This window comes from Berghia stephanieae, chromosome 8 (genome assembly GCF_034508935.2).
Source record: "Berghia stephanieae isolate SIO BIC M18660-M18661 chromosome 8, UCSD_Bste_1.3, whole genome shotgun sequence".
Taxonomy (NCBI): domain Eukaryota; kingdom Metazoa; phylum Mollusca; class Gastropoda; order Nudibranchia; family Aeolidiidae; genus Berghia; species Berghia stephanieae.
Window position 1 is genome coordinate 39,108,586 of NC_088367.1, and position 23,791 is coordinate 39,132,376.

At 34.6% G+C, this 23,791-nt stretch overlaps 1 protein-coding gene across 1 annotated transcript; it reads left to right on the forward strand.

The window, feature by feature from the left end:
* Positions 1-358: 358 nt before the first annotated feature.
* LOC144978649 (uncharacterized) lies at positions 359-23,791 on the forward strand. Its single transcript, XM_078924964.1, has 9 exons — positions 359-478; positions 2,480-2,558; positions 9,374-9,694; positions 10,844-10,977; positions 12,346-12,559; positions 14,703-15,002; positions 18,041-18,385; positions 19,794-19,892; positions 23,536-23,791. The coding sequence occupies exons 1-9, from the start codon at positions 470-472 to the stop codon at positions 23,589-23,591; spliced, it is 1,557 nt and encodes a 518-aa protein (XP_078781090.1). The 5' UTR covers positions 359-469; the 3' UTR covers positions 23,592-23,791.

The window sequence follows — 23,791 nt, forward strand, 5'->3', positions numbered from 1 at the left end:
TATTATAAATATGATATCACATTGACCCTTTCCTGGCGGGATTTGATTGTATTATTATAATTATCATTACGATTCTGCCATTATAACGAAAGTAGCGTCTAGGCGACTCAAGACTCTTAAAGGCGTCAATTAATCGCATCGTAGTGAATGTTTTTTAGTCATAACAATAGTTAAGTCTGCATTGATATCAAAAAATGCATTTCAGTCGTGCTTTTAAAGAGTTAAATTAAAACTACATATCATTTTGGAATTGCCTAAGCTCTTCGGCAATTTGCTCTGTGCAATTCCCATTTTAATGACGTGGCGGTAAATTTATTTTTAGCTTAATCTTAGACATAATACTTTATTTATCGTAAGCACTAATTCGACATACACCCAACAACTGTTGGCATTTGATTCTAGGATTCATTTCTTGTCGCAACGTTTCATCTGAGATCTTGATCGTGACTTCAGTGTTTGACGGACTTCAATGCTTTTGGTGAGTTTTGAAATGTAAATAGAAAATCAGTGAAAGCTTGACGTCCTTTTTTTGTTTTGTTTTGTTTTTGTTTTTTGTTTTTTGTTTTTGTTGGGTTTTTTTTGGTATTTTGTTCAAGTTTCTGCTTTAAGTTTGTTGTTTGTTTGTAAGGGTTTAACAGCACTTGCAACACATTAAGGTCATATCAGCGCCAGTAAAAAGGAAGAAAATGGGATAGTAAAAAGTTCTAGAATTACAAGTAAAGCACCCAAGAAAAGGTAAGACAAAGGGGAATTAGTTCAAATAAGAAACAGGTGTAGATTCCAAGAGCACACTATCAAAGTACTTAGTTTGAAATCACTAAAAGTCTCATCCAGATACAAGCACAGGTCCCCACTAAGAGGAACACACTCAAATGTTTTACAAAGAAAACATAATACAGTGAATAATAACAGAGAGATGATTTACAAGGAAATAAATATCATCTCCCTAAACTAACTATACATTTGACTGTTTCCCCCTCAGCAAGGGCATCTGGTCAGGACCAGGACAAAAACCAAGTAATCCCATTCCAAGACAAAGACAGAAAGCAAGGGGGATAGAAGACGCAGTAAGTACCTCCCTGCCCACTATGGGAGGTCAGGAACCCCACCCAGTCTGTTTTAAGTGGTGATACTCTAAATATGGGTGGCGGGTGTAGATAGAATGTCTAAAAGTAACATTTGTTCTCTCAGTGACACAGAATATGGCGTCTATGGAAGGGGGGGGGGGGGGGCACAAGTAACCGATGTTAAATGCGTTCTGTAATTAATATCTTCATCTGAAAGACAAGTAAACCATCGGAATATTTTGAGAAAATTATAAAGTCATAAACAAAAATGAATATAACAGCTTCAAAAAGAACATATACCAAAGATGGAACAGTTCAGACTCAGGACCCTTCTTCAACGTTCTGTGTTTGGTATTTTGTTCTGTTCTTTATGTGTGTGTGTGTGTGTGTGTGTTTGTTTTTATGCTTTTATAATCATTCTCATTTATTACCTTTACAGTCTATGTTTTGAAGATGAAAATGTGATTTATACAGGGTGTCCGTAAAGTCTAGATAAGGTAAAGCTAAATATTTGTCAAAATATTATTCAAAATTATTAACACAATGTGTCCAGGCTTTGCGGACACCCTGTAGAATGGCAAGAGGGTGGTTTATGAGATAATTCCACCTCCCCCCCCCCCCCCCCCCCCCCCCCCCCGCACCCCTACTTTCCAGTTCTTTTCAAGATGGCAGAAATGTGTAAAATTTAAATAATAGCAATGATGAATGAAGTTTGATTGCGGAAAAAAACTGACCTTTAGCAATTATCCTTCATACTTTAGGCGATGACTTTTCGACCAACCGTCGACCAACCGGAGTGTATCGCGAGTTTCAAACAACCTAGTAAAAGTCTTATGTCAGTATAGAGCCTAGAAGGACTTACTGATTTTAAATGAGATTTTATTAAGAAAATATTTATTATTGGCGAGGTGACTTGCTCAAGGCCACACAGCGCAACGTCGAGTGATCGAACTTTGTCCCTTCTGGGTACGAAGCAAAGATCGTACCTCTGAGCCACGCTGCCCCCTGGAGGGTCCGGGATTCCAGCTCCGATTCATGCCTTTCCGGGGTTTTTTTTTACTTGGGCAAGATTATTAATTCAAATCAGACATCAAGAGTGATTCCTGTTGACACCAGAACTTTGCTTGATATGCTTATCTATATTCCTCCATGGAAAGTCTCTGCGTAAAAGGCGTATCATTTTGTTTAATCGAGCAGTTTCTTATAATTATAAGAATAATTCAACTTTATTTTGAATGCAGCTGAAAGATGGTCAGTGAACAGATTGTTTATTTAGCTACCAGTTTTGTAGAAACTCAAATTGTTGTTTTCTTGCATTTTTTTCAATTAAGACATTTATACTTACATTTTCCTATAAACATACAGATTTTCTCAATACAGTTTTTTTTTCTTTTTTTCTTTCGTCTCTTTAGTGTTCAAACTCTACGATGGAATTCTACTTCAAGATGCTTGTGCTCCTAGCGATGTTTGTTGTTCCGGTTGTGACTGCAGGTAAAAAGCGTACAGTGTAAAGAATTACTTTCTTTAGAACAAAATGACTCATTGAGCCTAAGGAGATAAATAAAAATCCAGTTTTTAACATTCAACAGACGCTAACAAATGGCTACCATTTGGATGGGATGCTAATATCTACCTAATACCACATCTATCAGACTCAACTACCCAATTATTCTTAGACAGAAAGTGAAAAAAAAAAAATTTAAAAATTAGAACCTGACCATTAACCTTTGAGTCAAATGCTCTACCAATGTAAATATTGAGACCCCTAATCAAGACAACAAACAATCTTTTAAAAATAATTAAAATTGAAGACAGTTCAAACAACAGCCTTTTAACGATCATGACGATGAGGGATAATGTAAATGTTGCTGATCGAAGCTCGAAGAAACAAATAACAATGTGAAATTGAATGCAAGCTTCAATTTAATATACGAAAACAGATCAGATTGACATTTCGGGTTTCCATTTTATCAACAAAACAGGATGAAGGAAACACTACAAGCGAATGAGATAATGTGACAGTGGCGTTGTTAAGATGAATAAACCAAAGGTTTATGTTTTCGTATAATAAATTGAAGCTTACATTCAATTTCACACTGTTATTTATGACAATGAGGGTGTGGCGTAGTTGCACACATAATATGTAATGGCTTATGATTGTATAGTGGCTTTTTGATAGATGTTATTGATATTCCTTTGTATTGTGTTGTAGATGTTAATAATGACGAAATAGTTCAAGGACCAATTATGATAATTGAATTCTACAACTTCAAGACATTCAAATAAAAATCCAGATTCCAAGTTTCATTTCTTAATGCTTTATTTGTTGTGATAAATTCCAAATCCAAATCAAATAGCATGGTCATAATTCAATCAGTTTCATAAATTCCAAATCCGTAAAATCAATCCAAATGTAAAGTCATTTTGCCTAAGTAACCATTTTCAATACACGTGGAATATTTCTAAATCCGTAAAATAAAGATTCTTAGTAGTATGTTAGAACGTGTAGCACACTAGGACAGTGTAGCTCATCGTGTAGTAGAATGCAGAATCGAATGTAGAATAGAATCTAGAAACACTGTGTTTTATCCCTTTTTTGTAAACCATGAATGTAAATGAATGGAAAAGTGTACGTGAACCAGGCAGTTTGATCAACTAAAATATCAGAAAACGAAAGCAGCTGGCCACCAATGCATTCAACCAGCTTCAATATTTATAGAATAAAGATAACATAATCAGTGAGAATAAACGAATACAGATGTACAAGGCACTGATTATTCCGATATTTACATATAATTGTGGAACCTGGGGCCTCACAAAATGAACATAGCAAGTCTCGATTCATACTAACGTAAACAAATGCGTCGCGTAATCGGAATCTACTGGCCAAAGACAATTACAAATACTAATCTCTATGAAAGAATCAGGGTCCAACGCCTAAGTACAATAATATAGGAACTGCGATGGGGGCTATTTGGTTACATCTTAGGTCGAGAAAATAACATCCCAGCCCAAACTGCAATGACAATATTTCCATCATGATAACAAATATGTAGGGAGACCACCAACATCAATAGAAATTACCCTGTACCAGGATCTCTCTACAAATCAAAAATTGCTAGATTCAGATGAGGCCGAATTAATCCATGAAGAAAACTCCTCCGTGTTAAAGTCACAACAAGATCTCGAAAGCCTCACAACTCTGGCTCAGGACCGTGACTAATGGAAACAATTAACACTTAGTTGGAGAGAGCAGCTGTACTCATCGAGGTTTTAAATACTCAGTGACTGAATCACACAATTCTCAGCTACTACTACTAGTACTATTACTACTACTACTACTACTACTACTACTACTACTACTACTACTACTACTACTACTACTACTACTACTACTACTACTATTACTACTATTACTACTACTACTACTTCTACTACTACTACTTCTACTACTACTATTACTACTACTACTACTACTACTACTACTACTACTACTACTACTACTACTACTACTACTACTACTACTACTACTTACTATTATTATTATTATAATTATTATTATTATTATTATTGTTATTATTATTATTTTATTATTATTATTATTATTATTATTATTATTATTATTATTATTATTACTATTATTATTATTATTATTATTATTATTATTATCATCATCATCATCATCACCATTATCATCATTATTTTGAAATTTGAAAAGGTTATAAATGAAATAGTACCAGTCAATGCAGAAAGTCAAATAGAAGAGAAAAAAACACCCCTTACATTCAGCCTGCTCCGACTATTGTCAGAGTACCAAATCTCAGACCTCTTAATTTTCGGTTAAACATGCTACGAATTCATCACAGGTGTACCTCAGCCGTCGGTTAATATCCATAGTATAATGGTAGCACGTCTGACCTGGTAAACAAGTTTGATCATTAGTCCATACAAGTTTATTTTTTTAATGATTGGGGGGGGGGGGTGGGCATTATTCATTCTACTTTATCTGGTACTGTTCCATACACGTTTTTAATGAAACTGTTGCTGCTTGAAGCTCGAAGGAAAAAATGAATAACGATAAATAATGAAATGTAAGTTTCAATTTATTGAACGAAGACAAATAATGTAGACGTTTCGGATTTCACCTTTATCAACGAAACACGATGAATGAAACACAAAATACGTTCATCAATTGCACACCTTTCATTAATATTTATTGTTATATTTTAAGTCGTGCTTCCTTACAATGGAGCATTTAATTTCCTGTCCCATCATTGTTTTTGTTTATTCACCTTATCTACGCCATTCTCACATCTCTCATTCGTTCATCATTCTTTTGTTGATAAAGTGAAACCCGAAAAGTCCACTTTATCTGTCTTCGTTTAATAAATTGAAGCATACATTTAATTACTTATAGTTATTTTTTGTACACATTTCAACGATGTGTATGCTACCCAAAACAGTGAACATTTTCCACATACCGTTTTGATTTTATCTCTAATCTTCCTCAGAATACCAACCCTAAAATGGCCTTCTACTTTTACCTCTTCATATTCCTGAAGTTATTTATTGTTGCGATTGTTACATCGGGTATATTATAGTATTTTTTTCGAAGTCATAAGGCCCATGGTGTCTGTGCATTCCCCAATATATTTTGCAATAAACGGATACGAAAAAAATAAAATTGCTTGCCACCCTTTTCATAAAAAACTCAATTATAAAAAAAAAATATTTTCCAGCAAATATGGCACACCCCGTTACTCAATCACAGGTGAACATGGGCGTCAGGAAAATAATCGTATCCTATTTCAGACTTTAAACCGGTCGATTCCGGTGCGTCGAGGGCTCCAGTACCGAGATTCCAGATATAAACCATACACAAGATATAGCTACTAGCCATAGGACGGGAAGAATAAAACACATCGAATTATCGGCCTTATAGATTTCATCTGGGACCACCAAAAGATTCAATCGTAAATTCACGATTTCAACGGACACATTTTGAGCATTACTCCAAAATTGTTTGGATTATAATGGTTGTGATCATTTTACTACGCAAACTCAAGCTCTATTTTGGACTCATAATACGACTTACATAAAATCCGAGCATTCGAGCTCGCTCTAGACACCTCGAGGTATGGACTAAGGAAAGGCATTTTATACAGTTTTCTTTGTTCACCCAAAGAGAAAGTTGATACACCCCTACGTCTCGTACAGAAATGTCCAGATTCTAAATAGTAGGGGGAATTAGGTCCAAAAAAGCCTTGAATTGTGCAAAAGGGGTTGAAAGCATGAAAATTACATATGTTGTAGAATATGAAAAACCCTATAATTTATGATATAGAACCACTCTGAGAGATCAGTATTAGTTGAGATACAAGGTTTTTAAGATTAAAAAATTTTGAAATGGACGACAATAATTTCTTTCATTTTTATTGTGTAAACATTCGAGGCAAGCCGACCAAAGGTTGTTTTACGTCATCCTTTGGATTCCCATTGGTGACTATTTTTAGCGTCGAAGCGGATGTTTTCCTTTTTCTTTACTTTCGATTCACGAACCATACAAAATATTTAATCGTAAATATTATTCAATTTCACGTCTAGCGAGCAATATTCTATATCTAATATAAGATTTTTTTCTGCATCTGATTTAATAAGTATAATCAATTGCTCTAAAACGGACGGGCAGACGGAAAGACGAGCAGAGGAGTAGACAAAACAGACTAGCAGAACACAGCTCAATAAATGCCGATAACCGGTGTTGACAAAGGACAGTTCTCATTCTCCCCTCCTCCTGTTTTCTTTTCTTTCCAAAAATACTGCTATAATCATTTTACTTGAGTTAAAACCTGTTTCGGTCAAACTTGATGACAGTAAAGAGTCAGCATACCACTTACATTGCTATAATTATCATCGTTATCATCATCATCAACCACTATGATGCTGTATTGTGGCAAGTTATTTACTTTACGTTATTTACCTCAAAGGGACAATGGGAGAATGTTCTATTTATACTGTTGTGTCCTTATGTAAGGCACTGCACACATTTTGCCTGCTGATGATGGGTTTTTACCAGAAAGAACGAAAGAAAGAGACAGAGAGTAATGAAAGAATATTGCATATGCCTAATAAAGGAATGCGTTTGCATGATTTCAGATACACGTACAATAGCAAAAAGAACTGCTCCCAGAGACTGCGACAAGTGTTTGATATGACAACAAGATAACACAGACCGTTTATAATGTCCCTCTAAGTGGAGGAGGTATGATAAAGGGCAAGGCTATGAAACTCTTTTTGAAGATTTAACACAATTCAATTCTTTGGTTTGTGATGAAAACAAGTTGGATGCATCTATTTTTTTAATTCATCAGAAAGAAATGAGATTATTGAAAGCTTAAAACAAAATTATGCTAAGTGGCATAAGTATTGTCGTGTAAAATTTAATGCCAACAGAATTAGGCGATTAGAATTTTAAAAATCTAAAAGAATTGCCCTACAAGAATTCCAAACTTCGTCATTTGACTTGGAGGAGTCACCGAATGAATATATTTCGCAACCCACGAGAATAATGAGACAACGTTCAAAATTAGAGATTGGCTATAATAAACAAACGTGCTTTTTTGTAAAAAACATGGAATCGGGAGTACTCCATTCTGTAATGACAACAGATATTGAAGAAAATATTCGTGATATAGCGTTATCTCTAAAAGATTCTGATATGTTGTCATTTATTGTCGGAGGAGATTTAGTCGCTCAGGAGCCACACTACCGCCCTATACCATAAAATTTGTCATGCACGATACTTTAAAAAAGCAAGCTTTAAAAGATGTCACTGCTGATGATAATCATGATGTCACAGTTCTTGAAAGAAGTCGAGCTTTTGCTAACATTATATCTTTTATAGAAGAGAACCCTGCAACAAATGTGACGATCGACATGAACCACTGTGGAGCTTATTTCCAGAATTTTCAAAAGTGTCCAAAAACTCATCAAATATTCATGAAAGAGAGAATGTATCGGCACCCGATGCAAGTGTTTAAGGTCCGGTTTGCCTTGCACGGACTTGTGTAGATGCGGGGTGTGTGTTTGTTGGGGGGGGGGGGGGGGGTGGGGGTGTTAGGTCAGTACAGTAATGAGTAAAATTCTCTCTCTCTCTCTCTCTCTCTCTCTCTCTCTCTCTCTCTCTCTCTCTCTCTCTCTCTCTCTCTCTCTCTCTCTCTTCCTCTCTCCCCTCTCTCCCGCTCACTCCTCTCCCCCCTCTCCCTATTTTATCAACTAGTTAGGTTAGTACAGTAATGAGTAAAATTCTCTCTCTCTCTTCTCTCTCTCTCTCTCTCTCTCTCTCTCTCTCTCTCTCTCTCTCGTCTCTCCCCTCTCCCCCCTCTCCCCCTCTCCCGCTTTTATCTACTAGTTACAACACGAAATAACCATCAGTTAGCTACCCTAAATGGTTACCGGTGTATTTAAAGTTTTAGAACGCACATTGTATTGTCGTGGTTATTTCCTCAGATAAGTAATGCTATATAGGAAAAAATAAAAGTGCTAAAAAAGCACTGTTATGATAAATTGCCAGAGTGGTTCTATATCAGGTGTTATTTATACGGGTCATAGCTACCTATATGCCAATTTTCAGGATTTCAACCCCAATGTGCACGGTTTTAGCCTAATTTTCCCTAATACAATGAATATGAAGAAAATATATATTTTTACGCAGTTATTTCTCTTGTTTAATATAGCTGTAATAGATAAAATGTAAGGCCTTAAACCGATACGTTATGTTTGATTGCCAGAGTGGTTCTATATCAGATGCTTTTTCTATGGGTCTTAGCAACCTGTATGCAAATTTTCATGCTTTCAACCCGAATTTGCACGGTTTTAGCCTAATTCCCCCTACTAAAAGAGCAATCCCAGATAAAAGCGTTCTTCATTCAAATGAAATAACTTGGACAATAGGAAACAGACAAATGTTTCCACATATTATATCCAACAATCCGTTTTAAGCGTGCTTTTTATAAGTGTGCTCTTCGACATTATGTTGGAGTTTGTTGTGGGGTTTTATTGTTTTTGTTTTTGTTTTGTTTTGTTTTGTTTTTGTTTGTTTGTTTGTTTGTTTGTTTTGTTTTTTTTCAGTTAAAGGATAAATTAACCCCTCTCACTAAAATGATTATGCTTCGACTCAAATCTCATGATTAAATCGTTAAATTAATTACTTGCGTTATAATAATAATAGGAAGGGTGATGTTATCATTTTCTTATAATTATTTCCTATTATAATCTTAGTATTTTTGTTTACTTTATTCCAACAGAAACGTGCCATGACCCGGTGGCAGAAGGTTCTATTCTAAGTTTGTACAAATACTACCAAAATATCCACGGATTATTCCAGTGGAAGGTGGAGTCTAATTCGGCTTTCGGTGAGATTCTTGTCTCTGAATGCAACCCAAATTTAACCATTTTGACTTGTACAAGCTTTTTCGAGGATTCTTACAAAAGTACCATACAATATGAAAATGGAAAGTACAGAGTGACGCTTACCATTCACGACGTGACTAAGGACAGAGATGGAAGAACATGGAGATGGTATGATGGATCAGGACTACTCGGGGACTGCAACCTGGTCGTCTATGGTCAGTATTTCGTTTGATGATTAATTTATGGTCTATACTTGGTTGGTTTATTTGTTGTCAGTACTCTGTTATATTCTTTATGACCGTTGTTGGGTTATTTATGTTGTATTGTTATGTGTGTACTATGTTTAGTTCTTCATAATAGGCCCTGTTTGGGCTGTTTATGATCAGAACGTGTCTGGATATTTATGGTTTGTTTGTTTGTCGGCTGTTAACGGTTTGCATTCTGATTGTTTATGGTCATAACTCTGAGTTTTTGGTTTCTATTATCAGTACTCTCATGGATTGTTTGTGATAAGTACTCTGTTTGGCTGTCTATGACAAGTGTTCTGTGGATTGGTCATGATCAGTACTTTGTTGGGTTATTTATGTTGGGTTGGTTATGATTATTTGGTTTTTAATTATTTCTAGTACTTCCAGTAGAATTCTATACATCACACATAAAACAGACGTAGATGTACTGAAACGAACGTATAAGGGAGCAATGTTGCTCAGAATCATAATAGAGGGACACTCGAATTTTTCGGAAACGTCGTATGAAAGGAAAGTATGAGTTTGTGGCGGTGAACTTTCCAAGATTGACATTTAGGAGAAGACAAGAGAGAAATCAGCTGAAGGACTTCACTGGGACATCACCTGATGAACTGACAGAATCTGCGAGAGACAGAAATTGTTGAGAGATGTAACTTAAGAAGCCTCCAATGCCTGAAGCAGACATGGAACTTGAAGAGGAAGGACTCTTTTTGGGGTGTTCTGCAGGATCCGATTTCTTAAATGACTTCCGATATAAAGTTTTTAAATATTATATTGTTAGGTACACTTGCTTTGATCGTCTTTTCTCAAATACCTCTTCTATTTATAATGTATTGCCATTGTTTCTTTTCCAGTTTCACCTTATGTTGTTTTTATTTGATTTTTGATGTTATTATATTTTATTTTCTTGAAGATTTATTCTATTTTGTAGTATCATTCATGATATGATTTATTTTCTACTTTTACTCATTTATCTGTATTTTCAGGAGTCATATGCATAATACTTTTAGTTTTAACAAAATTACTTTACGATCTTCAAATGTTAAAACATGTAAAATAAATAAATCAGCTTTAAAAGGATAAACATAAAATCCTTGATTTCTTTCATTGTCTCAGACTTTAGAACCAGCCCCGTGTGTAATACTGCCGAAATCTCAAGTACAGGTAGCGCTGTGGCATGGACGTGTGATGTCAATGATGTCTACCCTTCAATCTCTTGTCGATTTGAGTACAAAAAAGAATCTGATGAGGTTAATTAAGCATAATATATCTTGACAGATCATTTTCCTTCTAATTTTCCTCCTGCTCCTCCTTCTCCTCATGCACATTTTCAACTATTTCCACATCCTTAGTCTCCTCCTCCTCCTCCTCCTCCTCCTCCTCCTCCTTCTTCTTCTTCTTCTTCTTCTTCTTATTATTATTATTATTATTATTATTATTATTATTATTATTATTATTATTATTATTATTATTATTATTTAAAAATTGTTGTCATTATGTCTTTCGTAAAAAAAAAAGGTTTTGGTTTTTCCTTCATTGTAAAGGTTTGTAAAAGATTCTTCCATTATGAAAATTATTATTATAAATTAATATGATGTCAAACTATATATTTTGATATTGGTATCAAGAAGCTTAGGCCTGTATTGTAGAAATAATACCGTTCACTGAGCGGAATATGGGAATTGTCGTTTATAATACAGTTTACAAAATATCAGCTTTAACAAGGTGTGTTTGTACCACGATGAAATCTCATTTTTTCTTCGTGACAACACATAGCAACCGGTTCCCAGCAATCGCCAACATCGTCTCCACAATACAAAGCCACTTGGGTTGTGGTGATATGTAACCATGGCTATCAAGAGGAATACCCGTGTGTAGATAGACGAAAATGTGATTTTTACCCGGTCTAAAATCTCAATGCCAAAGTCGAATGGTAAACGTAAAATATTTCAATTGGATATACTTAATTGAATAAGAAATGCCAATATTCAATTAATATTATTATTGACCACGATTCTATTCATTCAGATTAACTTAACTGACTTATAACCTACCGTCACATCATGTCAGCGAGACTTACATTCACTGTGTACTCTTTATCCTTCATGCTAGCTTTAACTTTTCCAACAATCATGCGATCAGAATATGTAGAAGTCTAAACATGACAAGATTTTAACAATTTTCTCCTCTGGTTACACTTTTATGCTCGTCAGAGAAGTATTGTATTTCATAAGAGCGGTGATGGAGGTCTTGGTGGCGGTTATCATTGGAAGTTGGGAACCAGCTACGCGTCGTTGTTAAGAGGAACACTTTCCCTCCCTATTTAAAGTACAACACTCACAATGCTTCCTATTGTCTCCAAATGCTGTTAACTGATTTTTGAGACTTAGACTGAAACTATAAACCAAAATATCAGACGGATTAAGTTTAATTGTTTTATTGAAGATAACAATACGTTATCGTTTAAAAAGTTAAAACGTAAAATTCCATATTTTGGATCATTTTAATTTAAACCCATCAGTCATTTTTTTGTTTCAACCCGTTATATCACCTTATTGGGGCTGTGGGTCGCATTTTTCAGGCAATAATCTCAATTTTTCATTAATTTTCTTTGTCAGAATTACAAGACGGTGCCACAAAACCATATTGGAAGTTCCAAAAAAGACTCGGATATGCCAGGGTATTATAATGAGAAATGTAGCTTAAACCTGCCAATTTCTGCACAGATGATTGGAGTCTACACGTTCAGGTTCACCGCCATCATGGATCTAAGAAACATGGGGTTTGAGAAATTAGTCGACAAGACGGCTTTTTCTAATAAGCTAAACCTTTGTGAGTAGCTCTTTATAATGATATAAAGGCAAAGGATTCATTTGGCATGTTTTACGAGCGGGAAACAATAAGATAACGTTATTTATTCATTATTTATGTCCAATATTATTGGACCTCTTACGTATCTTTGTTACTATTTTGTCATTTACAACTGTGCTGTTCACATAATAATAGTAATAATATAAGAAGAAGAAGAAGAAGAAGAAGAAGAAGAAGAAGAAGAAGAAGAAGAAGAAGAAGAAGAAGAAGAAGAAGAAGAATGATTATAATGATGATGAATTATGATGATAATGAGGAGGAGGAGAGGGAAGAGGAAGCTGAATTTCGTCGTAGAAAGCTCAGTGTCCAGTCTGCCTTTATTTATATTTAATGGATGTGGCGATTTCAGCTAAGTTTATTATCGAGTGACTCCGGGGTATACAGATTTTTGTGTTTTTTTCGGTGATTTGACGTTTTTAGAGAAGGATTTCATTTTCCAATCTCTTTCCCATTCATCTAGACAGTTGATGTCACTCAGTCGGAAGGCAGCGTCTCTTTGCGACTATATTTTTCTATGAAGTAGACTATCATCGGCAAAAAGTCCTAGTTCTGTCGTATCTCGCCTGTGATGTCATCGATGTGTGTTGGAAACAATAATGTATCTAATTCAGATCCTTGTGAAACACCTGATAATTCCGGCATTTGGTCCGAAACATTGTTATCCACGCCCAGTCGCCTAGAACATTAATGTGTAGACATGGGCAAGCTCTAGTGCCAATATTTTTTTTTTATTTCGATGTAATCCATTTGGGTCCGGCTGCTTTATATTCATTCAGATCTGCTATGACACCTGTCGGTGTGCCTTCAACTGGATTAAATGAATCTGAAAAAACTGACGTGAAATGTTAGCTTAAGATGTCATTCTCTGAAATGTGAAAGTGTCGATAACTCAACCTGACCAAATTACCGATACTCTACTCTTTGCCCTATGACAGCAGTTTTCAGGTCTGTGGTTCAAGTCCAGCTCTGGGCAGTTCCTTGAAAGAGAACTTCACTCACGCTCTCTCAGCAAAACCGGATATAAAATGAGTACCCGACCTTTAACAACGTTGTTTCTGTTGGAAATCGGGTTAGCGCCTAATAGGCGTCATGTCTTGTCCTAAATGCAAATGTTAAGTGTTGCTGATAGTTTGAGACTCCTTGTAAAGGGCTTTGAGCTCATTCGCTATTGTACAATGCAAGAGTATAGTCGAACCCCGATTGCAATTTCTTCAATATTCTCAAAAAAACCTTTACAAATGGCTGAATTAAGTAAAATATGCTTAGTTATTCAAGTTTAAATCGAATAGAGGTGCCCAAATGAGCAGTAATGGATTGACAAATGTGTATTTAATTTAAATTGTTGTGTTTGTTACTTTCTGCGAGGCCAAGCCGAACGTGTTGTTTTGTGTGTTCTTTATTGAGTCAATACTCCTTTTTTTATTCCATATATCCGCCATGTGTTCACTCGCATGTTGATTCTTCCCAAACTTATAGACTGAAACCTTTCTAAAATTACATGACAATACACGATAATTACCACCAAAAGAAAGTGAACATTGAGCTGTATTCAATAAACCAACCGATGGAATCAATCTCTTACCTTTTAGCACTACCAACAATGTTGGGATTATAGGGTTATAACTTATCGTGTGGCTTTTTGGACTTGTGTTGTGACACTCACCTTCTGAGCAGTAGATGACTGGGTCGAATTCCGCTCATGGTAGTCCTTGGTTTAGGCTCTTTAATTACTTTCGCTCAGTGCACACAGGTGCAAAAAAAAAAATGATGATCTGGCCGGTAACAGCAATTTCTCTGACGAAAAGAAATGGTAATAGCGCTTCATAGATGTGTAATGTTTTGTACTAAAAGCTTTGTTGCTGGTTTGAGATCCCGTGTAAGCGTTTTGGGCATATTTAATAGAAACTCAAGTTTCTTTAACTAAGTCTTGATATCGTTACATAAATCTCTCCAGACGTAAGGTAACGTAATACCTATTTATGCTCCTAATCTTTTAATGGGCTGAGAATAGCTTGAGTTCAAAACGTTCTTCATTGCATTTTGTTACCTGTTTTCGGCTGTTGTACTTATTTCTCTTCCGTGCTTTTGTTTATATTTTTTTCAGACATCCCAGTAGTGACGTCATTCAATGCCAATTCAGAACAAAGCGTTCTAGAGGTGAACGAGGCAGACAAAGTCTCGTTTAAATGTAATGCAGAGGGAATGCCCAAGCCTCGTACATTTGTGCAAGTTCAAAGGTCAGGAGATTACATCACACTTGAAGAAAAGTCGACAGGGGAATATATTAAAACCAGCAGCTTTGGAGTTAGAGTTATGGGATGTTTAGACACAGGACTGTTTACCTGCACTGCCAGCAACGTTATTGGAATTTCAAAGAGCATTGAAATTTCAGTCTTTGTCAGATGTAAGTTGAGTTCTTCCCTCGTTTAGAACTGATTGTTTGTTACCCTTTGTGGAAGAAAGTAGCTTACGGTCAACATAATCTAAACGACTCGGCTACCCAATCGCTGCTAAGTTTCGTAGGGAGAAATAGAAAAAAAAATATATCGACTGCATTAGAAATTCTACCAATTGTTTTGATGTGAAGCAATTACCCTATCATTGAGCTAACAGTATTCTCTAGTGTTGACAATAAATAACAATTTTAAAAAGTAAGTTCGCACTCGTTATAACCCTTATACAAAGCAATTATTATCATTTGTTACACCCCAATGGAAAGCTCATTCATTCCTCTATTCAGTATGCATAATGCCTTGTGTAAAAGGAAATCGAGATTTTAAGAAGTGACACCAAAATTGATTTTGAAAATTTACACAACTTGATTAATACGATCGAATACTTTTGGGTGCTCTACATTTTTGATGCAAGGAAATGATACCCACCTTACCATGGACAAAGTGAGTCGATCAATAAGCCCTGCATTGAAAAAACTACTACTACTACTACTACTACTACTACTACTACTACTACTACTACTACTACTACTACTACTACTACTACTACTACTACTACTACTACTACTACTACTACTACTACTACTACTACTACTACTACTACTACTACTACTACTACTACTACTATTTAAAAATAACAGTCAACAATTATTACTCTGGAATAAATTCAGAAATTGTGTGATTATTTATTAATGAAACCTTTAATTAAGATGAAATGCCATTAATAGACAAACCATTTGAATGTATTCTTGCGCGACTAAACTTCTAATTGGGTCATCAGAACTTGTTACGTCACTTAAATAATAAAAACAAAGGGGAATAATACGTAACTAATCTCGACTTACTTAAAAATTATATTTACTCTTCTTCATATTTACTGACTTTAAAGATGATTTCACGGGAAATTATACAACTGTGGTTTTATAATACAATTTTTGACCATTATCGAATATTTCGTAACCTCGGAGAAAGTCCGTCCACGGCTTAAAGAAAATAATCATCGATTATTTCCCTTAGTTTGTCGTTTGCAATCCTTGTCACGAAAGTTCAAGGCCACAACAGTAGTACCCCGTTGCTACAATTACAATATACACACGTGTATTTATAGCCCTGTAAAGGAATCTAGCAACCGCTCTTTATCATTACTAAATGGAAGTAACAATTATACTATCTATTGTTATATTTGATTTCGTGCTTCCTTTCAAAGGAACATTCAATTTCCTGTCCCATCATAGTTATTCTTTTTATTATTTACCTTTCCTGTGCCATTTACACATCTCTCATTTGTCTTTAAGGTTCCATTCATCGTGTTTTGTTGAGTCCCTCGTACAATCGAAATTGGATTATTGTAATGCTCTGTTGTTTGGCGTTTCGCAATACAATCTGAAACGTCTTCAGATTGTCCAAAACAGCGCTGCCAGACTAGTATTCATGAAGCGTAGGTGCGACTCTGCCGGACCTCTATTTCATGACCTGCATTGGCTGCCTGTTGGGAAAAGAATTAAATTCAAAGCTTGTGTTTTAGTGTATCGTTGTCTTGAAGGTACTGCCCCTTCCTACCTTTCGGAACTAATTGAAAGATATTCAAAACCCCGCCCTTTACGTTCGGCCAGTGATTCCACAAAACTAGTTGTCCTCGAATTCGGAAAAATGCTGGAATGAGATCCTTTTCTCATTTCGGACCCTCTATTTGGAACGCCTTACCGCAGAGCATTCGTTAAAAAGAATCTTTGTCTATTTTTAAACGTTCGCTTAAAAGATATTTGTTTCGATTTTAGTAGATGGTATGAGAAGCAAGATAGGTTTGGTTTGTGTTGTGTGTTGTGTTGTGTGTGTGTGTATGTGTGTGTGTGCTTGTGTGTGTGAATGAGTATGTTTCAGCCAAAGTAATTTGTAATTTAAGCGCTTAGAGTCTGGTGTCTCGGAGTTATAGCGCTATATACGTTTTCAGCATTATTATTATTATTATTATTTTATTATTATTTATTATTATTATTATTATTATTATTATTATTATTATTATTATTATTATTATTATTATTATAATAAAAAACGTCCATATTAGATATTTTTTGTGATACACCAAACCTGTATGACCATTATTAATTTTGACAATTTGATGTCTTCTGAAAGCATAAAACAAACTATTGTGGCTAAACAACAGTAATTCACTTTACTTGCAATTTTATCTTCACAGAAATAAGATATTTTTGAAATATCTTTTAAAACATTTGATAATTTTTGCCATTCAAAAACAACGTACCATCGTAATTTGAACGTCAATGAGGGATATGGTTGCTCAAGAATAAGAATATAAAAAGAAAAGTGAAAAATATAAAAAGTATTAAAGCGTTTGCTTCGAATTTTATGAAAGCAAGTTTTTGGACAATTACTATTGTATATAAAATTAATGTCAACAAAACACAAAAATGGGCAGTTACCATGGCAACACAATTGTGAATTTAAGACAAATACCATCTTTTCCTCTATGTCTTTATAACATTTTTGTGAATAACATTTGAAACAATTTGGTTTCATAATAGAAAATTGGTCTAGATGCCGATACTCCTATGTCAAATTTTTATAATAGGAAATCATAGGAAAATCGTCACATTCGTTACGATGCAACCAACAATATTATTATTCTGATATCCTTTGTACATCACAAATTATAAAGAAAATCCTGTGTTCTCGCGATACAAATTAGACACTGGACAATATTATGTATAGAACGTACCTGTATCTTTTCTGTTTAGATACAAAAAAATCTATTTGTGGGCTGGGTGGGTCTGAAGTTTCAGGAAAAATTCTGAAATTGGCTGGTAAGGAGAGGGTTAAGAGAGTTACTGCAACCAATAATTACCATATCCATTTTACTCTCCAGTCGTATAAAATATTTATCATTGTATAAAATAAATGTTTCGCAATGTTTAACAGCTTAACCTTAACTAAATCTCTGTTTTTCTCTCTTTTGCACTTCCTTGCTAAGGTGCTCCAAAGTTACCAATACTCCAAAATTTGATCCCGAGAGATTATCAAAGTAAACAGGGACAGGATTTGGAAATCCGAATTCCTGTTATTGGTTATCCCAAACCAGCAAACTACACATTGATCATGAATGATCACGGGAGATCAAGGAAAAAGAGACACGCCATCAAAGTACAGAATGAAGACTACGACGTGACTTACATTCCGGGTATCCTTCCAGAAGGCGATGTGGCTCTAAAGATGCTCAAGCTGGCTGAAGAGAGTAAAGGTTCTTACGTGTTCAATATCTATAATGGGATTGGGCGCGGATTGGAAGTTAACTTCAATGTGGTTATCACAAATTCTGGTAAGGGCTTTGATAAGTTCACCTATATGATATGACCCAATAATGCAAAAGAGCGTTTGTGTAAATCTTTTATGGCCTAGCGAATCAAGCTGGTACCCGATTATTTCGGGATAAAGAAGATGAAGAAAATTGAAGTCTAACATAAAAGATTGTCAAAAATAGGAAATTCAAGTTCTTTTGAAAGTTAAGTAACAAAACTCAAATTTTGAGAATCAAGCTTAAAGTTTAACTTTCATCACATGGTTCAACCCAATGAAATACCGTAATGAGACGATTAGTAACATATTCGACAAAAAAAACTGATGCTGAGTTGGTTTTTTTCAAAAACGGAGAAGAAATGACGTTTTCATCAGTTTTTCTGGGTTAAATCAATCTAAATACTCAGCGTCTGGCACCAAAAGTATCATCGAACAATCCACTTTGTCCACACTTTAAAAAAACATTTGCTGAGAAACTATTTGGGCTGTTCTGTTGACGCTAGATTGTCAGTTTTTGGTTTATTGAATCATTCTGAATGCAAAATGATAGAAAATAGATTACGGCTGAATAACTACTATTAGAACTGTGTGTCTTTTACCGGGTAACTGCCTTACTCTGGAACAAATGTATTTAAAGATTTTGACAGAAAATTCGTTCTTCCAATATCGATCGATTTAAAATACCCTTTTCTTGGAAAAAAAACCTCAACCCTGGGACTTCACAAGCCTCGTTATGTCATCTGGTTGACCTCAATATAGTTGCCTACCTTGCTGATGCGATGGATCCCATTTTGATTAGATGAAATGTGCTTGTACCTAAGCATTAAATATTAACAGAACTATTTCGGTCCACATTAATTTGTCGACAGGATTAATGCTAATACTATTATATAACTACTATCTCAAAGCTGGGCAAAGTAATTTTACCCAACATAGTAGCTCATCGTTGATATACTCTAAAAACTTGAGAACGTTTTTTTGTCGACACAGTAACTAATTGTGTATTACTATCTAAAATCTAGGTGGAGTGATTTTGGCTGAAATAGTTGCTCATTATAATCTATAACTATCTAAAAACTTGGTATCTCGACAATAGCTCTTTGTATATCATTATCTATGTACTTTGGAAAGTGATTTTCTTAAAGTAATTTTACCCCAAATCACTGACGAAATGTGACCGACTATCTCAAAACGGTATTAAATCGAGACGATTCAGATGCTTCACTTTAAATTCATATCTAGCAATGTTTGACTTGAGCAATTTCTATTTTTATTTTATTTAGAAGAAAGAATTTAAACTCTTAAGGAGCTAAAATTGAAATATTATATATTTCTCATTAATAAAACTTTTAAATCACTTTTAGTCATCTGGTTGATACCGATATAGTACCGGATTGAGACTGTGGGCCACATATATTTATCATTTTTAGATAACAGTGATGACGATGATGGACTGAATGTTGCTGAAATCGCCGGCATTGTGAGTGGAATCATTGGGTCTATTATCACTGGAATTGTTGGCTATTATAGTAAGTATATAGTAATCTCTAGGTAGGGAATCCTTAATAGATATTGGCAATGTGAAGGCCATCCTAACTGAGACCTTATCGTCTTCAGTACCTTCAGTCCGAGTGAACAAGATGACAAGAACTTAATTTTAATTTATAATGATGATAAATGTAAAATTTTAGTTTTCGTCAATATCAGAAATCATATTTTTGCCCTCCCTACATATACATAATTGATTAAAAGTAACGTTTCATTTTTGTTTTCCAACACCCTATTACTTTCGTACACAATAAATCCACGGGAATAGTAGATAAATGTTACGGTCTTCAAAAAAAAAATAGAAACAATTGACGAATAAATATAAATCAAGGGACTTCTCCAGAAAATTAAAAAGGCAAACATCTTCACGGAATGATAGCCTGGGTCATGAACTCCCTGAAATATTAAACGGAACGGGAAGTAGAAGGACTGAAAGCATTATTTACAAATCGTGTTAATCTCTTTAGTAGCTTCCATCTGTTGTTAACAGTTTTCAAGGAATTTCACAAGAAGAGGCTTGCTGCAGTAACAATCTGAAAAAGTACAATAATTCTTTGGAATAGCGACAAGATACCTTATATTTTTTCAAAGCGGTTCATAACACATCAACATATATTTTGTTCTCAATAGGCTACGAGTGTTATAATTAGTTGCAAGATTTAATGGGCGATAACTCCATAGAATACCATAGAATATCATCTGGTTTAGTAATGATCTACAAAATAATTGAAACTTATTCCGTTGCTCATATGTTTTCCTGAAAATTAGTGTTTTATCAACAATTTTCTAGATGTTTCACAAATACTCACTTGGGGTTTTTTTCAACGTGAAAAAATGGCGTTAACTCATTTGAATTTTGATATAGAACTAAGATATATTTGATAGAGCCTAAAGACACATATCCAAAGTTGTTTTGTTTTTAGAGTGTAATATATTTCCTATTACCGTATGAGTTCTATTTTAGTAACATATTTCAATGGGCTATAACTCTATTAACCATGATCCGATTTATTTACACTTTGGAAATTATATTATTCTCTGTATGAACTGTTATTTGCTCTCTTTTTAATTTACTTAACAGTTTAAGTGATATTCGGAAAATCGTGCTCTTTTAGAAAGGACGAAGTAAATAATGGGCAATAACTCCTTGAAATAATATATGATTTTAATTATTTTTTCTTGGGTGATATATTTAGATCCTATATAAGTTTTTTGGTTATTTGCAAGTTATCAAATTATTGATATTATGGAAGTTCTGAATTTAACCATAATTTCACCTTGTTTGGCCTGTATGTGACTCCCGAAAGGTCAGATCCAAGTTCCAATCGGACAAAATCTGATTGTTTTGGTCTGCTTATTTGGCCTATAAAAACGTTAAACTTTTACACGTATCCGAAACATTAATGGTCCCGGGGACCCTACTATCACTGGACGACGCCGTTTATAATGTATGATGTGGTTGATAAGACTCCATCGAGATTCAAAAGATGATAATGCTCAACGGGTTTCCCATTCAGATCCTCCTCTCTCAACATTAATAAGAATTTTTGTACTTTGTCAGAATAATTGCTGAACAATTTAACCTGAGATGCAAGCCTAAGAGAATAGAAGAGGAGAAAAATGAGAAGGCAGTTGTTGAAACTGATAATGTTAAAGAGGCACCGATGATATGAAGAATATGCACTGTAAGTCCAAAATTATTATTAACAGTGAAGGGGTCAATATTATTGATGCTTTGAAGACATACGAAGGTCGCATTCATGCCAGACATTGAAAGTCCTGTTTAGCTAGAGGGTTTTTAGTAGGCGACAACCTTCATGTCGCTGCTCATCAAGATGATACCAGAGTAGCTCACTCCATACGTCAATTGTTTGCCATCATTGTGACAAACTGTTCTCTTGGTGATCCTCTCGCCCTTTGGAAACAATTTCAACCTCAGTATCTGAAAATAATGTATACGAAAATTCAACTTGGCAACTTGGCGATTGCAAGAATAAAGCACACATAATTATTAAAGACATATTAACTCCAATAAGAGGACAAACCTCATTAAAATTATAATCTTCCTCTGCCACAAAGAGATGATGATTTGTGGTTCTCCATAGAATATGCAAAATAACAGGTATACGAAGCAATCGAGCAACAAGCCACTGATCGCATTAGTATTCAGAAACTGACTTCAGAACAGCATCGTGCACTCAATACTCTTATGGATGCCATCATCATTCAGCGGGGAGGATTCATTTTTCTTGATGCTCTCGGTGGCTGTGGGAAAACCTTTCAACTGAGAACATATCTAGTCGACATCCTTACAAAAAGACAACTCGCTTTGGCAACTGCAGATCTGGCTGCAACTCTTCCTCCGGTGACAGGAGTGCCCACAGTACGTATAAGGTTTTCTATGAAGAGAGATACATCTCTCGCTTACCACATGTTGCAATGCCTGGGAAGCTATTGCATGTATGCATTGTTATCTTTTAGTATGCGTTCCGGGTTATTCAATCAACATACAGTGCGTACATTAATTATCGTAAATTTTATTAAAACTAATCAAGTGACCATTTCAATGGTTCTAATTTTACCCGAAATTTTCAAATAGGATTTTAAGCCCCTTTTATGGACCGATAACTGTGAATCGAAGACCCATAGCCAACTAAAGAACCTGCCTGTCTCCACATCCGAAGCAATTAGCCTCTCATATCCTAAGCATCAGTCACAAATTCAACACAGACGATTAAAAAGTGCAGCTATTCTGCTCTTTTGAATATAACACCAGACACAATCAATCCATGACTTGCTGAATGCATTCATTGGGCATCTTTTACATACACGTCTTTAAACTTCAATAAAAACTGACATGGATGCTTTGCAACTTCCTGTAGAATTTCTAAATGTTATTGCCATGTCTGGATTACCGTCTTATGGACCTACTTTAAAAGTGAGACGCCCGTCATTATTATAAAGTAATTTTGTCCCTCTTAGTTGATGATGGAACCAAATGCACTCTTTCGAGATCATTTACTTGAAGCCACATTTGTGACATATTTCTCGGAGGTGAAAAACATTGTGTCCCTAAAATAAATATTCAGCCGTCACTGTCCTTCCATTAACAGTTCGACGTTGCCAGTCTCTAATGAATCCTTTAATAATAATAATAATAATAATAATAATAATAATAATAATAATAATAATAATAATAATAATAATAATAATAATAATAATAATAATAATAATAATAATAATAATAAAATATTATTATTATTATTATTATTATTATTATCATTATTATTATCATCATCATTATTATTATTATTATTATTATTATTATTATTTTTAATATTATTATTATCATCATCATCATTATTATTATTATTATTATTATTATTATTATTATTATTATTATTATTATTATTATTATTATTATTTATATATATATACTTCTATAACCAATGCATCAATGCATATATATATATATTTATATATATATATATATATATGTGTGTGTGTGTGTGTGTGTGTGTGTGTGTGCGTGTGTCTGTGTGTGTGCATGTGTGTGTGTATTGCATTGATGTATTGATGACATTCTAGAAGTTTTAATTTGTATCTTTTGTATCTTTGTTTCAGTCAAGAAAAAGAAAAAATCCAACACGAACCGATCCTTTGATGAGTACTCAACCTAACAGGCCCAGGCATAAAAGTCGAGCCTGACATTTTCCATTCAAGACTTTTTGGAGTTGAGATAGCTTGTTAGTTTGAGAAGGAAAGAAAGGGAGGGAGGATTGAAACATTTTGTGTGACTGAGAATTGAGATTTTGAACTTTTCAACTTTTCTTTCAAGTCTGAAACTTGATCGTGTTTTGTTTTGATTTTGTTATCCCAA

What these genes read in the sequence shown, in the direction of transcription:
- LOC144978649 (XM_078924964.1), top strand. An exon ending in TTCTAATAAGCTAAACCTTT is followed by an intron (nt 12,560 to 14,702) that starts GTGAGTAGCTCT and finishes TATTTTTTTCAG; the next exon opens with ACATCCCAGTAGTGACGTCA. An exon ending in AATTTCAGTCTTTGTCAGAT is followed by an intron (nt 15,003 to 18,040) that starts GTAAGTTGAGTT and finishes TTCCTTGCTAAG; the next exon opens with GTGCTCCAAAGTTACCAATA.